Raw genomic sequence first — 23,173 nt, 5'->3', positions numbered from 1 at the left:
TAGATCAACAACACATAGCCGGGTAGCAATCACTTTGTGATCGATAACAATAAACCGTATTTATCACCTGACGACAGTGGCATTTATGGCACTTAGAGGGACCTCATGTATGATATGATAAAACAATAGTTCTATTGTCCATTCAAGTATCTATACATGTAAGTATACCTCGTGATATCCATCAAAGTGGTTTTTTTAGAATTTGGCAAAATGAAAGTATACACAAACACACTTAAACAATGGGGTTTCTGACATAGTGATACGCTTATTTAGTTGTCAGGCTACACATGAACACGTTTTGTAACTAACTTCACAAAGTAGAATCGGTATCCATATTCAATAAGTGATCTGGCCTTGAAATGACTACGCCCACTCGTGTTCTTATCAACTATCATATACACCTGTCTAGTAACATTCATGATATTTGGCTTTGTACCAAAAAAATGACTGTTAGTAGTTTATTTATTTCATTTTTTCATTGTCTGTGGTTCGAAGTTTCTATTTTATCATACAGTAATGTTACTACTCTTACACATTGTTGTTATGGATAGTTTAGCGGGGATTGGATGTACACGCCGTACTCTAGCATCAAATGAATTCACGTATACATATAATACCTTTACAGGTTTATAACTAAACTGACAAATATCAAAGGCAATAAATCTTTCTTGCACACAATATGCATGGAAATGAAGTAAAAACAAATTTTTGAGTTGTACTGGAAGATTGCCATGTATGTGTGTTTTAAAAAAAACAACAGTTGTCTGGCATGCCGAGCTATGGAAAGATGGCCCTGTAAAAATTCCCATGTAACCCCTTAAAGTAGCCATGTGAGTGAGATTGGGAGTTTAGTTTGGATTTTTAATTTATAAAACAATGTTATATGCTAAGTCTTTGTTTGTAACTCAATACATGGCAAAATATTAATAAACGTGTTAAAACCTTTGTTATTGTATGTACAATAACAAACGTTCTATACAGTTTTTTGCCTTTTGCAACTTATTGAGTTACATTGTTTTTTTTAGGTAGAAAGCCATGCTAAAATTGTTTTATAAATTAAAAAATCCAAAATGAATACCCAGTTCTCATCCACTTTAAAACATATACTAAAATGTCAATAGTGCTTTAATAGTTAATAAATGTAACGAGACGACGTATCTATATTCATCTATCTTATTCTAGTATACGCGTGTGGTCATAAATATCACTTTCACTGAAAAGTGGAAATACAATGCCCATGTTGGGGTACAGCAGTTAAAGAGTAACATGATACATTTAACAAGTGTGTGACGTCAGTGATCGTGGTTGGTATTGCATTCCATTCCTCTTGACAGTGATCTGGACAGGCTTCTATATTTTGATTGGGGATTTCCCTGTCATGACACTGGTGTTGTCTTTCACAGTCTCATAGTTTCATAGCTTTAGGTTAATGTCATGACTAACCATGACTAAAAATACAATAAAATCGTGGAAATATCCATAAGGTGGGGGGGGGGGTGGGGGGGGGAATCACACATTTGGCTAAATTTCATACCTCCATATCACTTATTATCTGTGCCAATAAGGTTGCCAATGGATAGATAAATGTGTTGATACTCGCTTGTCTGTCTGTCTGTCTGTCTGTCTGTCTGTCTGTCTGTCTGTCCGTACGTCCGTCTTCTGCAAGTCCGTCTGTCCGTCCTTGAGCAGGATATTTCACGGACGGATTTATATGAAACGTTGTTCAAATATTATTGCATGTGAGACACAAGGACCAACTGATTAGATTAGAAGGATTTCTATCATTGGTCGATGGAGGTTATGTAAATCAGATGCATAAATGCCGTATTCACTTATATTCGTTCTGTACCGCATGGAATTTTGATTTGTCTTTTCTTGTTTCCTAGTTACCATACACCACTAAGCTCTATTTAACTCAACTTATTCTTCAATTATCATTAACCAACATTGGCCAAGGTACATCACAAGTGATGTATTTTTCGGCAGTTGTCTATTAAAATCGATTAACAACTTGCGCACAACAATTATTTCCTTTGCTTTGAGAAAAAACATTGTTAAATTGCAAATATCGAAGTGACAGCATGTTTTCATAAATGTTGAAATGTAATAATCACAAGTTTGACATTTCTTGGATAAATATACTTTATTGTTACTATTATTCCGTTGTCATGGAAACTATTGATGATTTATCACCATGGTTGGAAGACTACAATATGGAAATCAAACCGATGTCAAGTACATAAGTCCAACACAACATTATAAAATGAATTATTATGGCTTGCTCAGTCTTTGACAGTATTGCATTTGAATGTCAGTTGTGATTAGATATAGTGACATAGCTCCATACAATGGTAAACGACATTTTATATTGCGTACGTACAAACTCTGAATTTAAAATGTTATTTTTTCATGAAGGCTAAGTTTAAAAAGGCACGTCCACAACACTTTATAAGAAATGGAACTACCTTGTACAGCTTGGCTTACTTAAACCGAGGAGATATTAACGTGCCAAATGTATGTTGTGTGTATTGAATACATAATGAGTTGCCCAGATTTACAGTTGACATAGGAGACAGTGTAAAGGCACAGAGGTTATTGGCGTCATGGACATGGCAGTATTGAATATTGCATACATCATACATGTATTATATAAGAAATAAACATAGTATGTATTAAGAGACAATCCGTCTCTGTACACTTTGGTTTTAGCACGATACGTTGACAGTGTCCAGGTGCCACGTAATCCGAATCCAAATATTCAGCAACAGAGAACAGTCAATACAGAAAGAACATTTCTAGTTGATGACTTCGACGAAATTCTAATTATTTTAATTTAAACTACATTTTTTTGTTGAAAATAATAATGGGGAACAATTTAATCAATGTAGGGTCACAGACTGAGTAGCTAGACAGACAATGTGATTCATCTCGAGTAAAGGTTAACAAAACATGATCTTTCAAGTGGCATGTACATGTGTAGATGTACCTGAATATATGGAAGTAATTTGTAATAGATCTATCAATAGCTGTAAGATTTTTCTATTAAAACAATGCTCACGTAGCGTATCCATACCTACATCAGGGGATTTAGGACAGGATTTATTCTGGGTTTCAATTCAGAAAAGGTGATTACGGAAATAGATGTTCGGGAGACTGAGATAGAAGTGTGAAAGTTTTGGAGGTTTAGGTCTTGTGTAAGTGTAGATACTTTTACTAAATTTCGGCACTTTTCAAACAGGCGGGAAATAAAATCTACATAGGAATGCAAATGTACTCTGATTTCATAATGAATACGGTGAATTTACAACATCACATGTAAATCTTTGAATTTATGACCATATCAACTTGAATTAACTTGAAATGAAGAGAGAAAATGCTCCGCGGAGTTTTAGTACAAATGGTTAAAATGGGACACAAATCTACTGGAAGACACTCGCCTTTAGTACCTGCTTCAGGAAAACAATATGATATATCATATTCTGTAACAAGAGAGCCAAACATATGGTAAATGTGAAGCATTAAGGTGGTTGGAGTGACCAGACAGAATGTCAAGGCAAGATTAATACCCAATACTGATAAAGGTATTACTTATTCAAGTGATACAATACTTCTAAGGCAGTTTGAAACATTGCTAGACAAATGAAAACGTTAGAGATGTATTTGTGAATGTACAAAACTGTAGTATATAATACGTTCATATTGCTTTTTTCAGTTCAGAATTAGTGTATGCAAGATACACTATGGTATAAGCTTATAGGTTGTCACTGGTTGGTATGTTTAATGTTCATACAAATGAAACCCTGTCCAGCTTACACCAAGGTTTTCTTGTGCCACCTTCTGAAGTATTCCTCACATGGAAAAATACAAGCATTCACTACGAATGCCCTTGACAAATTGGCAAACATTCCCTTCAGGAATACTCTACCCCCTTCATTTTTAATGCTCTTCTTTAAACAGTCTATCGTTCCCTTGTATTTATTCTTTCCTTTGATTCCATCAGCTTGTAGTCGTGACTTGATGAGGTCGATAGGATGAGAAATGATCCACGAACTAACACCAGCAGATCCACCAAATAGAAGTAAGTGCGATAATTCAACTTCCTCTATTTTCTTCATTTCTTTGCGTCTCATACAAAGCCATTCAAAGACACCGAAGTATATAGAAAACCCAGTAATATCTCTGACCACAGTAGTTGACATGCCACGGTAGCAACCTTGTATTCCCTCATGTTTGAATATTTGATAAATGCTTGCAATAGAACCTTTGCTATTACTAGCCCTGTACTTTTGGGCACTTACACCTTGACCTTGTAGTTGTACTCGCACTTTACCAAGCTCAATTGGACAGGCAGCAAATGACTGTGCGAATCCTGCAGCAGAACCAGCGATCATGTGACCCCTCAATGTGTTTTGATTCTCCTCTCCTAGGCTCCTGTACACGTTGTTTTTAACACCGAATATAATGGCGTTGATGAATGCCTGTCCAAGTATTGGAGATAACAAACCCTTGTATAGGCCGGACATCTAATACAAAGACGCAAAATAAATTGTAATGAGTATCCCATGGTCACAGCATTTCAAAAAAAAAGCAAACACCCCTATATGGGTTCCGGACTATATAATTACATATGCATGGAATAAGCAACCATGGAACCATGACTATACCCCATCGTCCTGCCAAACGTTGGGGTTTTTTTGTGCAATATAAAAAACACCTTAGGGTGTACTACGAAAAGTGTCAAGTGTGAACTAACAGCCTTAAAACTATTACCATGCAAATAAACACTGAAACAATGTAATAAATTTGTGTTTGTGCATAGTGAACGAGACTAATCAAATATATTACGACAACTGCAGTCAAAATTTTTTACTTGTCTGTGCCAGTAGGGAGTATTTTAGAGCCGTTGCTATCAATAGGTATCTTTCATATGCTGTGCCATACCTGTTAATCATTCCATATTGTTAATGAATGACTACACACATTTTCTTAGAAAGAAACCAAATTGAAAACATACCCCTTCAGTATGAAATGTAGTTACCAGACCCGTCCAGGTTCTGAACATCTGTAAAACAGTAAGTAAGTAATAAACTTACAAATCACACTTTTTAGTTGAAGCAAATTCTGTTCATGATATTAAAGCAAAAAAAAGTAAAGTACTACTTTACAACGGAACTTTAAGAGAAGAGTACTCTTGGCCAAATCATTTTGGTGTGGATAAATATATCCTTAGAGTTTCCTTATTGATATCTGTCAACCTGCGATGACCAAAGTGCTTCATCCATATCTACAGTCGGTTGGGTATAATGAATAATGTAGGGCCCTTCAATAACACAATAACTTATTTGGATAATTCTCTTAAAAGTACCTATACTCTAAAACATTGGGATTGATAATTCAAAGCCAAACATTACTTCGTTGTCGAGTGTTAATGAAATACGTCTTATAGTTTTACAGTTGGTACAGAGTACAAAAGACTAATGATCGGCTTTGCCCACAACAGTAAATCCCGAAATCAATGAAAGTCAGTTATTATCGATGGCAAAGCTTACCGGTGCATTTTTAGTAGCATTACTACTAGTTGCAAATGCTACTTGTTCCGTCTGCAAACGGACCTATAAAAAGAATGAAAACATAATTTATGTTGAATATAGTCCAGCAAATATGTAATTTGAATGGATGAAAAATCTTTTGATAAAATATTTGCAGTACATCTAGCCTTACTTTGTAGAGTTAATTTCTGACTGATTTTGATATTCAAACTAGATATAAACTTAGTTCATTATGTATGTATGTATGTATGTATGTATGTATGTATGTATGTATGTATGTATGTATGTATGTATGTGTGTGTGTATGTATGTATGTATGTATGTATGTATGTATGTATGTATGTATGTATGTGTGTATGTATGTATGTATGTATGTATGTATACATGTATGTATGTATTTGTGTATGTATGTATGTATGTATGTATGTATGTATGTATGTATGTATGTATGTATACAAACGCTCATAATGTCTACATAAAACTACTTCAATTCATGAATTTATAAGGATGTTCTTAAATAGATCAAAGCTGATTGCATACCAAAGCCTGGTACAAAATAGGACATTAAACCTTTAGCAATACATTTCAACAATATTTGAGAATAAGTTTAAAATAAAGGTACTAAAGGTAAATTCATACTTTGAAGGGATCAACCACATACATACAGTCTGCGTCTGCCTAGCGACGATCTAATCTGATCTAAATACCTTGCTTTTGTCATTTGGGTCATAATCATTTTCATGTTAATGACTAACTATTATTACACATAAAATCTGTCTAGACATTAACATTAATTATGTACTGTACATTCTGTAATAATTTACGAATACTGATTACTGTTGGGCTATTCTAGTTTTGTGAGAGATCGGCAACAATTTCTTGTATATGTACGCAGATGGCTAGATTTCTACATTACCATGCGGTCAAATGTACACGTTTTGATTCAGTGAACTGTGCTGAACTCTAGAAGTACTGTATGGTATATCCTTCTAGTACAGAATAAATCATACAATACTAACCTTGATTGTATCCAACGGATGACCTGCAGCAGTACCCGCCATTCCTAAAAAATGATATATATGTATGAAATGTTTGAGAGGTGTCAAACTAGTTTAATCAATCAAACAAATTCAACAAAAGAAACGCCAAAATGCGCTAACTGTAGTCACACAAGAGACACTCTGTTATACAATATGCACATTCTTTTTTCCTGTCACATCGATGTTTCCTTTGATAAAAGAATTACTTCCGTATACAGCCATAACAAGGTTAAGTTGAGTTCAATTGAATTATCAAAAACTTTCCATAGCGACCAAGACACAGACAGCTAGGAGCGTGACAACTGTTTTGCATAACACATGATTTATTGCCTCGTCACTCCTGTTTTCAAAATTAAATTGTTTAACACTCACACTAAACAAATCTGATCATATGTACTAATTTTCAAATTAAAGTGTCATAAATCTGTGAAATATTGTGAATGTATTTGATCTCATGTTTATTCGTATTTCCAAAATGTTCTATTTGTAATAACATTTAGTTTCAATATGGCTGTCTTTTAATTTCGAAAATATTTTGACCCAGGCAAATGACCTAAAGTATAAATGAACGGCCTTTATAACAGACATACATTTGACATTGAATGCTCTTGACCGTGTTAAATTGATGCCTTATTTGGTAACTGATGAATGAAGTTCAATAACATCACGCACGAACAGACGATAACCACCGCTTACACAAACAATCAAGCCGCCTTCCCTGCGTGAAACGTGAAAGGTCACCTGAGGTCGCATGAGGCAACCATTGATGATGGCTGACGTGGAAAACTGGCTCTTGTCAAATATTTCACCTCAACGGTGTGGTAATCTCAGAGTCAATGTTCTACTGGCAAACTCAGACCATTATTATAAGTGTGTTCTGAGTTTTAAAAATTATGACTGATTTACAAAACACAGATCTACGACACAAACACTGACAGTTGAAAGTTGAAAGCACACACATCCATGAATAACTTACCGGCAAACCATCCTCCTACAAAATCCAACTGGGCTTCATATTTTTCGGACAAGGTTACTCTCCTGTCCCGTTGATCGGCAAATGTCTTCGTCTCCATCATACTATAACAACATAACGTTACCGATGAAATAACAAATCTATTACACACTCTGTATTATACGACTATCAAACTGGTCGTTGCAAGTTTCCACGGCAGGTTGGAACAGGGCGATAATTTCGTTCGTCGGTGGTATAGAGGTACAAGTCGGTGGAATACAAACCCGGAATACAAATTAGAAAAAAAGCCTTTACAGGCAATGTAGTCGATACACACAGAGTGAATATGGTAATACTGCGTTTGAATGAGATCAGCCGATCTGACATCGAAAGACAGATAAACGCATATGGTAGGTTCTGTGACTGCAGCTATTGGCCCATGCTGCTGATGTCAGCACATGTACAGCCGCAATTCAATGCATGGTGACAGCGGTATTTATAGTGATTATTGAGCTCTCAAGTTTGGACGCTCTCAAGGATTTCCCTGAACGTTACACAAACTTTCACCTTAAATACTACACAGTTGGATTTCTCGCTCCACTGCACATGTTTCACAGTTACGGCATATCACCAAATCCAGTAGCTGGTATATACGCAGGTTATTTGGTTAGCTTTTTACAACATATCATATTGCCCATTGTATTACGCACAAATATTTTGAATTGTACACGCTTATAATTTATACTACACTCTCTATCTCGAAATATAACACATCACAGGCTTACCTTGTGGTTGACATTATGTGGCAACATAAAATATGAACTGTATTATGCGACGAGGACTTTACGCCGGTACACAGACATGGGAAATTGTATCACAAACGTAGAGTAAAACCTCTCTACTAATAGGCCATGGGTCAGGCCATAAATAGGTCAAATGAGGTCAGATCGATTTGCATTTGGATTCTGACCTAAATTCGCATCTATTACTTTCACGTTTTATAGAATATAATAGAATAGAGTAGAATAGACAAATTCAAAGTCCACATTTTCTACGGATAGACAAAATCAATCAATCAATCAATCAATACATTTATAGAGCGCCAATATCCAATACGAAGTAGAGTTCAGCGGCGCTTTACAGTTAGTTATCGAACACTTTTGCAAACAAGTGTGTTTTGAGATGTTTCCTGAAGGCATTGACTGTGGGTGTCTGTCGAAGCTCCAGTTGTAATTTGTTCCAAAGACGTGGTGCAGCACATGAGAAAGCTCGACCCCCAAATGATGCAAGTCTGTACTTGGGTTCCAGTAATAGGCATTTTTCCGACGACCGAAGTGTGCGGACATTAGGTTTCTGACAGATAATGTCTGATAGGTAGGAAGGTGAAAGTCCATGCAATATCTTGTAGGTGGTGAGGAGAATTTTATATTCTATTCTGTATTGTACCGGCAACCAATGTAGTTTCTTTAGTGTTGGTGTTATGTGGTCCCGTTTCTTTGTCCGTGTGATAATCCTGGCAGCTGTGTTCTGTGCGTGTTGTAGTGGTTTGATATGATCATATGGCAGTCCGTACAAAAGAGCATTACCATAATCGAGTTTGGATGAGAGTAGGGCTTGAACTAGTTGTTGACAAGAACTTTGACTGAGAAATTGACGAATGTGACTGATTTTGCGAAGGTGAAAGTAGATTGAGCGGCAAGTTGCAGATATATGTTTTCTATAGGTGTGATTGCAATCAAAGATGACTCCTATATTCCTGGCTGAATCAGTTAATTGGATGCTACTCGAGCCAATCGAGATTTGGTTGATTGGGCATGGTAGACGACTGAACTTTGATCTAATAAGCAGCACTTCTGTTTTCTCATCGTTTAGTTTTAATTTATTTCGGGTCATCCAGGATTTTATGTCATCTACAGCTGATTCCATGTTGGCGATCGACGGTGAGATGTCTGATGGTAGAAATGATAAATACAATTGATTGTCATCTGCATAAAGGTGGAAATTCAAGTTATGTTGACGAATTAGCTGTCCAAGAGGTGAGATGTATATGCAGAAAAGTAAAGGACCGAGCACTGAGCCTTGTGGTACACCGGATTCAAGTATTTGTGATATTGACGAGACGCCATTAATAGTAACGCTTTGATGTCTATTTGTTAGGTAGCATGACAGCCAACGTAGAGGTATACCTGTAATGCCAAGGTTTGATAATCTTGATAGTAGAATATGATGATCGATAGTGTCGAAGGCAAAAAAATAAATTGGACAATACGACATGATAGTACTAGTCCTGAAGGACTGTTTCTTTACTTTTTATTCGCATTAGACAACAATATAAACTCGGCGAGTTTTATTCTTTTTATAAGTTCTAATTAATATTTAGACAATGAGATTAGATGCAGTCAGGTTTAATATTCTATATGGGTTAATCATGAATATGCAAATCAGCTAATTCATCACGAAATGACGTATGTGGCTCAAGATATCCAAATGAGCCTACGCTGTTTGAATAATACGATATGTGTAGAGTGTGCATTCACATGATTCAGAAGGACTAGTACGTACATGTGTGAGTCCAAACAATGGCGAGAGTGTGGCGTGACTGAATGGCATCTAACCTACGTCTGGAATCTAAATTCAAATCTGACGGGAACGGAAGTGACCTGATCCGACCTTCCTTTTTGTACTGTTCAAATGGATCTTACTATTAGATGTCAAAGAGATGTCGCCATGATGACTGGACAGATCTGTTTTGTTACTTTAACTTATAAATAAAGAGACATTATTTGCGTACTTTGTACTTGATTTCGAAGGGGGTATCTAATTGCTACTTCTACAGTATTCAAAGTTTACTCCGTACGTAAGCAACTTCAAGAAATGACGTGCTCTGTCTATGATTTCAAAACCGAAAGCAAGCTTTAGCTCGCTTGATCTAATATTAAGAGTTTTGAATAGGACCACAAAAAATCAATCAATGCACGCATGGTGATGAAGTCATTACAAGTTATGGTAGGTGTAAAAGAACAAAAACACTCCTGAATGTTTAGAATGTTTTAGCTTTTGCTACAGTCTGCAAAATTGGGGTCGAAGACAGAAAATAAATGTTAGTTATTTAAGACCTGAAAATTGTGTGATTGTGAACTTTCAGTAAGCTTACATACGCCATATTATATGTTTACCCAGTGCATATTGAACCTCAGACCCGGGAATCCCGATAACTTCAGAACCAACCCTTTCAAGTACCAATGGCCAATCATAGAATGGTAAAATCAAACTTTGAGACAAAACGATGTTTAGCTTCTGAAAGGGAAGGTCATGTCATAGCTTAGCTTAGCTTCGCTTACTTTACTCTGTGTGTGTGTGTGTGTGTGTGTGTGTGTGTTTGTGTATGTATGTATGCGTGCGTGCGTGCGTGCGTGCGTGCGCGAGTATGTAAGTTTATGTATGTATGTATGTATGTATGTATGTATGTATGTATGTATGTATGTATGTATGTATGTATGTATGTTTGTTTGTTTATATATCTGTGTCGGTCTGTCTGTCTGTCTGTCTGTCTGTCTGTCTGTCTGTCGGTCTGTCTGCCTGTCTGTCTGTCTGCCTGTCTGTCTGTGTCTGTCTGTCTGTATGTCTGTCTGTCTGTCTGTCTGTCAGTGGATTACTTCATTAATTCTAAAGTTGGACTTTTTGGTAAACATTCTGGGATATGAACAGATCAGTTGGCGAAAATAAGGGAAACGAAATCGACTGCAGTGAGAATGACATATAGCTGTATATCACACACAGGTCTTTATCACAAGTAGGGTTAATGAATTTCAATTACTCTAGATCGTTTTCGAAATTACCGAAATTATATGTATTTCGCAAGATAAATAGATCGAGTTATGTACGTAAAGTGTTTTGTACAGAACATACGACAGCGACAATGGAGGTTTCGGCGTACTCAGACATAGGCCACAAACTAACCTGCATGTACATGTACTTTACTCATAACAGGGGTGCTGTTTCTGATGATTTCCATGATCTTGTAGTGTACATTGGGTGACTTCCATTATTTACACTATCTTGATTACAGGGTGATTCAGTATATCTGCACAACAGAGGAATCTTGATCAGCCTATTACCTACTTTTGTAATCTTAATATCACATTACAACACGAGTTTCGGTTTTGTGTCTATCTAATTATACTTCAGTTGTGTACATTAGAGCCATCTTGTCATGGAGTATTTGAATACAATACTTCGTTACAGTGATTTATAATCCCTGATTGCGTCAGGCCCTTATGGGTGTTTAGGTCAGACGACTTATTGCCTGCCAAACTTACTGAACGAGCTGAATTTACAGGGTGGGGGCGGCTTAGGAGAAAACAAAATTCGGTACATACATACATACATACATACATACATACATACATACATACATACATACATACATACATACATACATACATACAGACAGACAGACAGACAGACAGACAGACAGACAGACAGACAGACAACATTCTCTTGGCTGTCATCCACCACATAGCAAGACATCGGTAAATGAAGTGTACATTGTTGAAACAAAGATACATAAATAAATGAATGTTCCTAATTTGATTCAAAGAATGAAATTAAATGAAGAGTAAATGTTTCACCATCTCCTATTCAGACCCTCAGAATTTCCAAGGTTCCCATTGCACCATGATTTTTTCATGCCACCCCTCCCCTCCTTCACACACACACACACACACACACACACACACACACACACATCCCCTGTTAATTATTCTCGTTCCCTTTAAAACGACTTCTGTGTGTTGTTTGTGGTGATGTCATCGAATCGAAACAGATAGTGATGTCACTATCATTTATGAAAATTTCCCCCTCTTCTAAGAAATGGGTGTGTGTGATCATAGCCTTTGAAAGGGGCGTTTGTATTAAGTAGGTTAGTCCAAACTTGATGATGGCTCGATCTGCTGATAACATTCCTCGCAGTTGGCACTGTTTCAGAAATTTCGTTCAACACCAGTACCTACTGGTTTAAAAACCTTAATCATTAGTATATATAGTCTAAGTGGCCCCTCGTAAAAACATTCGTTACTCGTATAAGACAGACGAGGGCACGTTGGTACTTGGACTTCAAACGAGATTTTGCAGAGAACGGCATCAAAAGCCTTCTAACTTCTAGACAGAATCATGGCGCTCAGCAAGACGTTCAGTTCTTTTATCAAACTTAATTCGAAAATTTTCCATCAACAACCGATACAAAGAACCCTTTTTCAAGATGTTGGGATAATTGGTCTCCCATTCTGCAAAGGACAGGTAGGGTAAATGGCAAAATATAAGATTCTTCGTTGTGGGAAAACTAACCATGGCTGTTCATAGCCAATTAAACTTGGGGAAGTACAAACGAAAAAAAAAGTTTTCTAAAGGTGTTTTGATTATTTTCGTTCAATCTGTCTTTTTGTGGCCATTTGAAAGTTAAACCTTTGTCGGATAAAAAAAGGTGTAGCTATTCCTTGTCCTTTCAATATTTCATCATCACATATGTTTGGATTTTTTTTTTTAGAATCAAGTCTCAGATGTGGACAGATTTTTTAATTATAGAAAACTTTTTTAAAAAACACATTAGCGCTTTCTTTTACATTTTATACCATTATTTAAACACTGTGGCCTGCAGTTTGAATGTGAACTTGACCACAGGTATTGAGGGACCTTGACTTGACTTTGAATGTTAGAGACGGGGTAGAATAATGAACATAGTAAATTCATAACTGCAAGGGGAGGCTTTGGTTTTAGTGGGAAATACAACTCAGCCGTAACGCACCTTTGTGTATTCTATTCTGGTAAACGAATTTTGAGAGTGGTGTGCGAATAGCCACAAATTGAAAAAAAAACGCGTACAGCAATGTTATTGTTTAATTTACAACGAATCAGCTGATTGTGACGTAGATTTAGTCATCGATTCCACAAGCCACTTTAGTGCTAGTGCCAGCTTGTATTTACACATGTTGCATTTGTTTTGCTATAAAGGGAAGCTATTATTTATCTGGTGGGGGTCCGGTAGAATTTGAGAGGGGGTCACTCTAAAGACCCGCATCAACAGGGGAGAGGACTGCTGGAATATATTGAAAGGGGTGGGGGTGGGGCTACTAAAATGTTTTGAAAATGTACATCAAGATATTTTGCACTTCAAAATAGCGCTAGACCTCAAACTTTTGGTCCTAAAATTCATAAAATTCCGACAGCAACGTAACTAATGACATCTCCCTGACTTGACGGCGGGGTACAACCGTACAGGTGGGAGCACAGGTGTTCGTGAAGTTCCTATAACATATTAGTCACAATAAGAGTGAGGCGAGAACAAACACCGAGCGACCTCGCGGCATCACTCTCGTACCGTTGCTTTTATCATAGCAACTTCCCCGTCGAGCGTCTGTGGGGAAGCAATGCGTTTAGTTGTTCAATGTTGTACGCCAAAACGTTTGGTCAATTCTAGTATACAGTAAGGCAGTCTATCTTACTTTTGAGTCATCAAAACAACAGCTGAACATCCAGTCCGTGCTTGCTGTATACGTCCATTTTGAACAAGTAGAATGACCAGAATTGACGAATGATTTTGCTCAGAGTCTGATAATACATCGTAAACACAAAGTTGTCGATTTAACAGTGCGACACAGGTTTCAGCACTGTCATGGTTTTTTCCCCATTTATTTAAAGCGTCACTTGACATGACAGTGACAGTACGTCTCTCAACATGAAAACACGCCTCTTAACAAGGGGCGTGGCTGCTACGAGCACAGTGATTGGCTCTGTACCATCAACATTGGGACGTTCCATATTTGAGTCAATCAATATAAACAATCTTATTACGGTGTAACAGAAGAACAATTTCTTACGTTTCTGGAAATAAAGAGGACAAATTTTGTTATTTTGTTAGTGAACATGAAAATTGATGGCCTAGCAGGTATACTGTAATACCTCAACATTTACATGTACAGAGAATTGCACGACAATATGTGAAAATATGTGCAAATGAACCTCTGGTATTTATGGAGTAATTTCTACTTTATACTTTATAGGCAATAAGTGTATTCCGCAAGCCAGTGACGACATGTTATTTAGGGTAAAAGTTATAGCGCCAATATTTTATACCCGCATTTCTCTCTTGTTCAAGTTTTGTCACAACTATTCAGCAAACAATATAATCTTGTACAAACTGTTTTTATTTCTGTATTGGAGAGTGGACTAGGCAAACAGATGTACACAAATTAGAAGATATGACAAGTTTACATGATAGCGAGGTCATATTGGGTCACTTGAGTGTATATGTGAAGTAAATCATTCAGGTTGGGTTTCAGTTTACGTGTTTTTGTATCAGTGGTACTTCTACCTATAGGCTATAGCGATTTCAATTCTATAATATTTACCCATTGGCTTATATTACCAATATGTGTACTGAACGGAATACCAAGACTGGGTTGTTTCGAAATGTTCTGGAAAGTTTATGAACAGCAGGTTTTCGTACAGACATGTTTATTATTATAAAGGCCGACACAATGGATGCGGCGGATGTGGTGCTATTGTTCTGTCAGATCAGCTGATAGTGTAATGTAGACGAATATATTTATGTACATGTATTGCATTTGTATTGCGAAAGATCACTGCCGGTTCCCCAATTTAAGAGAAAGAAAGTTCGCGGCGTTTAGCTTACGTTATTTACTTTCGTTTTCAAAATGTTAGTCAGAAATGACTCATACATAGAAAGTACAAAGCATACACTTCTGGTACCCGCTATCTAAAATTATCACCCCGATTCCACTGCCAGCAATTCAAATCGTTCACGCTGCATTTGTAACTTATGAAGTGTGAAATGCTGATATTGTGTCCTACCATCGTCATTACAGCAAAGGTACACCAGGCCTATTTGCGACAACATGTTCAACATGCTTTCTACTAGAGTGAAACATTTAAAGTGGCCATATATCTTTTCTTGGTGAGGCCCCAAGTCTAACTTCATCGTTGATTTTTTAAATGGTGTAATTCTCGAATTTCCATACCATTTAATACTTCCTACGACAAGTTGTGTCAGTGTGTTCGTTAAATACAAAAGAGGCTGTAGTTTTGTTGTTCATTTGTCTGTATGCCAAGGAACGTAAAGAAAATGTCTTTAGTACAAACTTTAAGCCGTTTGTATAAGCCGCTGAGCTGTTCACCAACTTACCACCAAGCAGCTAGCCTAGCTACCTGTAGACCAGAAGAACTATCGCTACTTACACACTATTCCGCTATCCTAACTGGCATTTTTTAAATTTACATTCCCGAGATTGCGGATCCGAATAGTAAATAGTGTAAGGAGCGATAGTTCTTCTAGTCTATATAGGTAGGATAGCAAGCTAGCAGCCGTCAAATGTACAAATGACGCTATACCATTTATGGCTTTGATTTACGGTTTGAAGGCGTACAACTATTGATTGGTTTGACGTCAATATTACAGTCAACCGCTGCTTAAAATAAGTGGTATTTGAAGGTTCTTATCAACATACTCGAAATGGTGATGCTATGCGACATTTTTGGGAGTAATACAGTAACTTAACTGTGCAAGGAGGAGGGCCATCGTCGCAACCTCACGGCCTGTTTTACGGCACCGTTCATAACGCGCCATCCCACAGTATTTCGTAGTATAAGGCGGAAGAAATAACTAGCTCTGGTTTGAGAGAATGAAGAGGGCAGAAATCTTCAAAACTAATACATTCAGTGTACAGAAAGGGGTTGTGCTAAAAGTGTTCTTGTGCTAGATATGTACAAAATCCAGTTTAAACCTTCCATTAGTTTCGTACTTTAGCATGGCCCTTTTCAAACTGCTTGAAATGAATACAACAAGTGTCCTGAAACTTTTAAACTTTCAGATGTTTAAAAATGATACGATATTGCGATATTGTACTTGTAGGTCAAACGTCGAAGCTAGGTTTAGGGATATACTTTCCTTTCTCACTTTTTGAAAATAACCAACGCCTCTTTTAGAGGAGGCGGGGGATGGGTGGTAGGGGATATAATTTATAAAACGTTCTTGATCAGATAGTGTTATCAACAAATGGTGTACAAGGATAGCTTAACGGCAAAGGCTTTTAGATGTTACATTGATTTTACATTAGGGATATTCGTTGATGTAAAACACAGGACAGTATAAGCTTAACTCTTTTCATCACATGTAAATGGCAGTCATTGATATAATTTATTTATTTTGTAAATTCATTTCTCCTCTCTTTTCATACATTAATTTCAGCCCAAACCAGGAGTCATCAATGGACCTAATGTAATTCGAAAAGGTGGACTGATTGACAAAATACAACACCCACGTAAGTGTTACAAAATCTTATTACATGTGCTGACACATCATAACTGGACACTAGCTTCCATCTCGCCTTGCTGAACACAATGTGTCTTTTCTGACTGTATAAACAATTCTATTTGTCTATACGCGAGTTTTCAATCTCCTCGGCTACCTACCTAAGTAGTTATATTTGAGTTTGTTGTGATAACTGCAGTCAATCCAACTACTTTGACAAACCAAATGGGAGACATGAATTTGAGATTAAATTTAAAAAAAAAAATTAAAAAAAAATTTAAAAAACAAAACAAAAAAACTTGAGATTGGTAAAACTGGGGTTAAGACGTTTCGACCATATACAGTTATATTTGCCTACCATCAAGTTTTGGGTCTCCTCAGCTATCCGCTATCATCTGAATAGTTATAGTTACTCACCAGGAAGATTTTCAAGTCTCCTTTGCCCTTCTAAGCCAATGAAAGAATTCAGTATGTTTCTGAGAACTGTGTCTCAAATAGTTAGATTGGTACCAGCTTAGATATTAGTCTAACGATTTGTTATTTACTGTCGGTGTTTGGCTATAAGCATTCGCTATATTCTGTGAGGTTATAAACTATGCATCCAATCAATACCAATGACACATTTCACAATCTCATCACATTGTGGTTTTTTTGTTCAAAACGCGGTTCATTGTATTTGTCGTGTAAACGGCTTGCTCATGTGCTTACTGGATGAAATGTGAGTTTTTACAATTATTTGATAATAATAATAAATAAATTTAAAATGCGCCTAATTTGAGCAAGCAAAGTTCGCGGCGCAGGTTACCCTAACCATAAGAAAAGAAGATTAACAGCAACCAACCCGTAACGTTTCCACACTTTGCCAAAATCGTTTACTTCATAACGAGGTTTATACTTTTATGATCTACAGAGAGGAACATCAAAGACTATGGAGATTTAGTGTTTGATCAAATCAATGATCCGCCATTTATGGGCAAAGTGAAAAACCCTAGATACGTTGGAACAGCTAACAGAAAGGTAAATACTAGTAACATTTCCTTCTGATGATACATGGTATAATTTGTCAGTAACATTCATTTTACACATCGTCGCAAAACTACTAGCCTCTTTACGGCGACGCTTACAGGCGCCTATAAAATGTCTTACAGGAAAAATATGTGCTCTGGTTTGCGAGAATGCTTTTACAAGAAACATATCCAAACTCAGAATCTAGCAATATATTAACCCTGTTTACCATTATCAGTATGTACTTGTAAAGTTAATGTATTTATAGTACTACATATACATTCTGGTCACGAAAGATAATTGGAACAAAGTATGTTAAACAGAGACCGGTTTACTCTTTCGTTTCGTTTCAACTTTGGCGATCGTCACTTCCAACTGAGTTAGTGTTAGTTTTCACAACGGGATTGAGATGGTCGAGGTAGTAGTATAGCAAATCAAAGTACGCGATTTTCACTTTTTTCGCCAATTGCGGACATTTGAGCAGAACTCAGATTCAAGTCTGTTTACATTTGTTCCACCATGCATTGTAGATTTCTGAGGCAGTATCTGAAGTCATCCGAGATCAGAGAATGTGTATCAATTTGGGTGGGGACCATGCCGTTGCCATAGGGACAATACATGGCGTTGCTAAAGCACTATCTAACATAAGTGTGTTATGGATTGATGCTCATGTCGATATCAATACACCATTGACGTCACTATCTGGTAATATCCACGGACAACCATTGTCATTTCTCATCCACGAACTTCGAGAGTACGTTCCCGAAATGCCTTGCTTCGAATGGATTGACACCTGTATTTCAGCTAAGGACATTGCTTACATAGGAGTGAGAGACATAGATGCTGGCGAAAGGTAAGACGTTAATCTGAATGTTTGCTTTGGCGCTCGCTGAGGGTATATTTTCGATTAATAAGTGAGTCAAGAAAGTCAAGAGCGTAAGAAAGTCAGACCCTTTACTTTACATTTCGTGTTTTCTGAGGAACAACAGAGAGCAATAATCACGAATTTCTGAATAATGTATCAGCCCTGAAAGTCCATTACGCAGTTCTGATCCCTTCCCTTTTATCCCTTCAGTTTAAAACCATATTAAATAAAAATGATTGGGGTACTATGGTATATGCATACATTGAAATGGTTTTGATTATCGCACTTGCCTGTGTTGATGATGTTGAAATTTGAAGGAACACATTAATATTTGACACTCGACTGTATAATGTATATAGGGCTAGGGGTATTGTGTGTTATGTAAACGTTGTATGAAAATAAGTCAGGGATTCTCACTTTTCTCCTCTCAGATTCATCATAGAAAAATTGGGAATTAAGTGTTACTCCACCCATGACATCGATCAAATTGGCCTAGATGAAGTACTGAGGAGAGCCATGGATGCAATCAACCCAAAGTAAGTGACCTTTATGGTGAATACATTATGTCGCTGCAATGTCTTCAAATTGGATTCTTGAGGACTCGTATCAAAGGTAGTCACATTACGCATTACGTTTACAGGGAATGATAATTATAATGATTCGGAGTGACTATAAAGTTATCATATATATATATATACTGTAACACTTTTTTTCGCACGATATTAAATTCAACGTTTAAATATTCTACAACGTAGTGCCTATGCAGCATTAGTATGTTAAAAAAACTTATGTAGATTAGTTCAAAGTGTGTACTTATTCTTTCTTACAGACGTGACCGTCCATTCCACGTCAGTTTTGATATCGATTCCTTGGACCCAAGTATTGCACCAAGTACCGGTACTCCTGGTAAGTCAGAGTGTAATCCCGGTGTGTGCGGGGGGGGGGGGGGGGTTGAAACCCATCATAATTTCTCATTTATTGATCTACTTTATCCAAATTGTAAAATAGTATATCTTGTCTGGTTTTTTTTCCAATTTACCAAATATCCAATTTTCCCAATCTTAAGACCTCGACGAAAATAGGCTTGTGTCAGGTGAGGGTGAAATAACCCGCATATTTGTTTGCATCTCATCGTGAAATGAGATCCGGCAAAAAGGTTGACTGATATCTCAGATATTGAGCATTGAATATTCTCAATAAACGTTGTCAACCCATCAAGCAAAAAACAAAGAAAAAAAACAAAAAAAAAAAACAACAACAACAACAACAACAACAATAATAATAATAATAATAATAATAATAACAACAACAACAACAACAACAACAGCAACAACAACAACAACGATTACGATTATGGTTGAAATGTTACAGTAGACATGCGCTCTTGTTTATAAAGTGACCAAAAACGTCTGACCCAATGAAATAATATGCATCTAATCAATGGTGAACAGTATGCATAGTAATGCAACCTGTAATAGAAATTGCAATTCTTTATTTCCAGTCAATGGTGGTCTGACATTTCGAGAAGGCATGTATATAGCTGAAGAAGTAGGTGCTACAGGTTCGTGTGACATTAATTATTGCATTCGTCATTACTCGTATCTCACTGTCTGCAAAACAAACTAAGACTTACATGTTTGTCTTTTTACGGACTTTACATCCGTTACCATGGTTGCACAAACAGTACTGACTACAATCTCGCAAGGAACATACAAGTACTATAATGTGAAAAAATTAATGGTCTGTATACTATAGGAAAACAATGTAGTAACTATGCATGATTGCTTCATAGACATTCGCACATGAGAAGCGCATGGTAAATTGTCCCCCCCCCCCCCACCAACCAACCAACCAACCACATATACACATACATGCACCCCCTCCGTCGTACGGATGGTCAGTGTAGATAACAATTTACAAACAATTTCATTACCATCAAACATAACATATGTAAGATTGTAAGATTGTGCCAGAAATATCAGCATCAAATTCCTGGTGATAATCCACAGACCCATCCTCCCCGACACGACCAACAGGTGTATATATACTTTTCCGTTGCATAAATCATGATCATTTATTTTTTCAGGTTTGCTTGCCAGTTTTGACATGGTGGAAGTAAACCCTGAACTTGGAAGTCACGATGAACAAGAGCGTACGGTGCAAGCCGCTGTAGATATTTTGGCAGCTGCAACGGGGAGGAGAAGACGGGGCAACATAGCAATGTCGTACAACCTTCCTGTGGCAAAGTGTTAAATCTTTGCAAAGAATCCCTGAATTCTTGAATTCGTACTCCGAATATCTTGGGTTCAGACACCGAGTGCTCTTACTGTCATGTCGAATTTACCGAGTAACCACGGCTGGATAAGAGCAATTGTATGAAAACTAAAATTGACAATCATAACCTTAAAATTGATGATGAACCTTCCCTCGGAAGGTCTATTATTATACTAGTATTACCTAAATTTCCCAGCACTGTAATAACACCATTCTGTAAACCTGGAAATTTTCGCCAAAGACTTATTTTCGCTAAATTTGGCTGTAAGACAAACACACAAAAATTAGCAGTGACTAAAATGCCTTCTTGTACATGAACACAATGTACCAGTCTGGTAATTAGTGAAAATTAGTCTTTGAGAACTTAGCTAGCTGATGACTGTAAAATCACAAAATGTTCTCGTAGCGAAAATATCCAAGTTTACATTATTATATCGTCTTCCTATAACCACTTACCAAGTTGTGCTGACAGGGTTGAAATGAACCTCAAATTTAAAACTGTTTGAACTTTACATTTATAACTATTACAGATTTTGCCTCGATCTGAGGTGTTTACGACAGCGTATAAAAGTTAATATGGCTTCTAGTTTAGAAACACGGGATTGACATAAACGTCATATCGTCTTTGTTTCAGCACTCAATCAGCCATAATTCATTCTACATTGTACACACGTATATTGATACATTGCAAATGTATACACGGGCTTGTCATTACATAAAAGTGAATATTTTCTCCGTTTTGTCCAATTTGGTAATGACAGTAATATTTCACAATCATATGTTATTAATGATTGACATTATTTACATTGAATTTGATATTATAATTATTTTACAATTTATCAATGATATATAATCTTTACATTTACCCAAGTTTTCAATATATTAATGTTTGTAATTATTATGATATATATATATATATATAAGCTGTATTCTATATTTACATTGGGGTGCACTATCTGGTTAGCCTCATTCTCTCATTCTCACAAGGCTATTATAGCATGTCCCTGCTGACATGTCAACGCCAACGGGTTCAGGGAGTGTCAGTATTAAAGTGAACACTACTGTAATGAGGACGGCATAATTAGTGGTTAAAATATTACATTTTCTTAGTGTTCAACTGGTTTGAATTGGCAGTCCTTCTGTACGAGATATGATTTACATCAGATTATTGTTTTCAAAAGGGTTTCCGTACGAGCGAGCGAGAGAGAGAGAGAGAGAGAGAGAGAGAGAGAGAGAGAGAGAGAGAGAGAGAGAGAGAGAGAGAGAGAGAGAGAGAGAGAGAGAGAGAGAGAGCTATATAAACTATGAAATCTTATAATATCGGAATAGATTGTATAATTTTGTCTTTTTTAATGAAGTTTACTATTTGATAAAAGGGTGTGCATAGGATACATTTGAAAATGGTTATTATACAGGATTGGTGTTACAAGGTCTTAAAATATAATTTACATTGGATGACTAACTTGTCAAAATACTACGCACATGATTTTTCTGTGAAATAGTGAGATCGGAATTTACTAATAACTAGTATTTGAGGAAATCAATAGAGCGGGTAATATTAATAAAAAAACAACAGATTAGTCCTAGTTGTCATAGCAAAGTCATGAATTTCATTACCGAATTTAATGTTTTTAGCGAAACCATTATTTCATAATTCATGAATCTGGGAATATTGAATTGGTTTCAAAAGAAGGTGTGTATACTTTTACGAGAGAGATTTATATAATGAGTAAAGTCTGTGTATGCACAACGGAACCTATTTTACCACATTCCTAAATTTTTATGTCTGTACGTTGGGTCAAGGTGACTGTCTGCAGACTGGAGCTACATTTTTTCAATTGTCACCGCAAAATGAAAATAGTACCAACTATTGATCGAGTTAGTTTGAAATCATAGAATGCTTAGAAAGTTCAAGACATATGCTACTGTCCATGGTGATGATACAAAGCTAGCTACTACAAAATTTAAAGGTACATAAGGTTTAGCGTATCACTATTTTTAAAGTTTGTTCTTTAAAATCTTACATAGCACTTTAATTCCATACATATGTTAGATACACGTTGACGGAAAAAGTTGATACATTTATATCTTATTTGAATATCTACTTATATGAATATGTTAATGTTTTAGAATTAATTACATTACGCGTGCTTTGATTACTCG

The 23,173-nt window shown here is 36.5% G+C and overlaps 4 protein-coding genes across 5 annotated transcripts in view; 1 reads left to right on the top strand and 3 right to left on the bottom strand.

Moving 5' to 3' along the window:
* LOC144443422 (sphingolipid delta(4)-desaturase DES1-like) overlaps nt 1–23,173 on the bottom strand; it is a 140,136-nt gene that overhangs the window by 84,047 nt on the left and 32,916 nt on the right. The gene's annotated exons all lie outside the window — the stretch shown is intronic.
* Nucleotides 2,154–8,429, bottom strand: LOC144448218 (mitochondrial basic amino acids transporter-like). Of its 2 annotated transcripts, none has more exons than XM_078138383.1 (6): nt 8,327–8,429; nt 7,566–7,735; nt 6,569–6,612; nt 5,550–5,612; nt 5,015–5,062; nt 2,154–4,523 (listed from the first exon to the last, which is right to left on the bottom strand). In XM_078138383.1, the coding sequence occupies exons 2-6, from the start codon at nt 7,663–7,665 to the stop codon at nt 3,810–3,812; spliced, it is 969 nt and encodes a 322-aa protein (XP_077994509.1). In that variant the 5' UTR covers nt 7,666–7,735; nt 8,327–8,429; the 3' UTR covers nt 2,154–3,809. The 2 variants fall into 2 exon arrangements, with proteins under 2 accessions (XP_077994509.1, XP_077994501.1); XM_078138375.1 differs by having other exon boundaries at nt 7,566–7,666.
* Nucleotides 8,685–9,467, bottom strand: LOC144443949 (uncharacterized). The gene has a single exon (XM_078133518.1). The coding sequence runs from the start codon at nt 9,465–9,467 to the stop codon at nt 8,685–8,687; it is 783 nt and encodes a 260-aa protein (XP_077989644.1).
* On the top strand, nt 12,547–22,208 carry LOC144448209 (arginase, hepatic-like). Its single transcript, XM_078138365.1, has 8 exons — nt 12,547–12,839; nt 16,804–16,876; nt 17,777–17,883; nt 18,402–18,724; nt 19,168–19,272; nt 19,566–19,642; nt 20,238–20,297; nt 20,823–22,208. Exons 1-8 carry the CDS (start codon nt 12,714–12,716, stop codon nt 20,987–20,989), a joined length of 1,038 nt encoding a protein of 345 aa, XP_077994491.1. The 5' UTR covers nt 12,547–12,713; the 3' UTR covers nt 20,990–22,208.

This window comes from Glandiceps talaboti, chromosome 2, assembly GCF_964340395.1.
Source record: "Glandiceps talaboti chromosome 2, keGlaTala1.1, whole genome shotgun sequence".
NCBI lineage: Eukaryota > Metazoa > Hemichordata > Enteropneusta > Spengelidae > Glandiceps > Glandiceps talaboti.
This window is presented reverse-complemented; position numbering and strand designations above follow the sequence as displayed.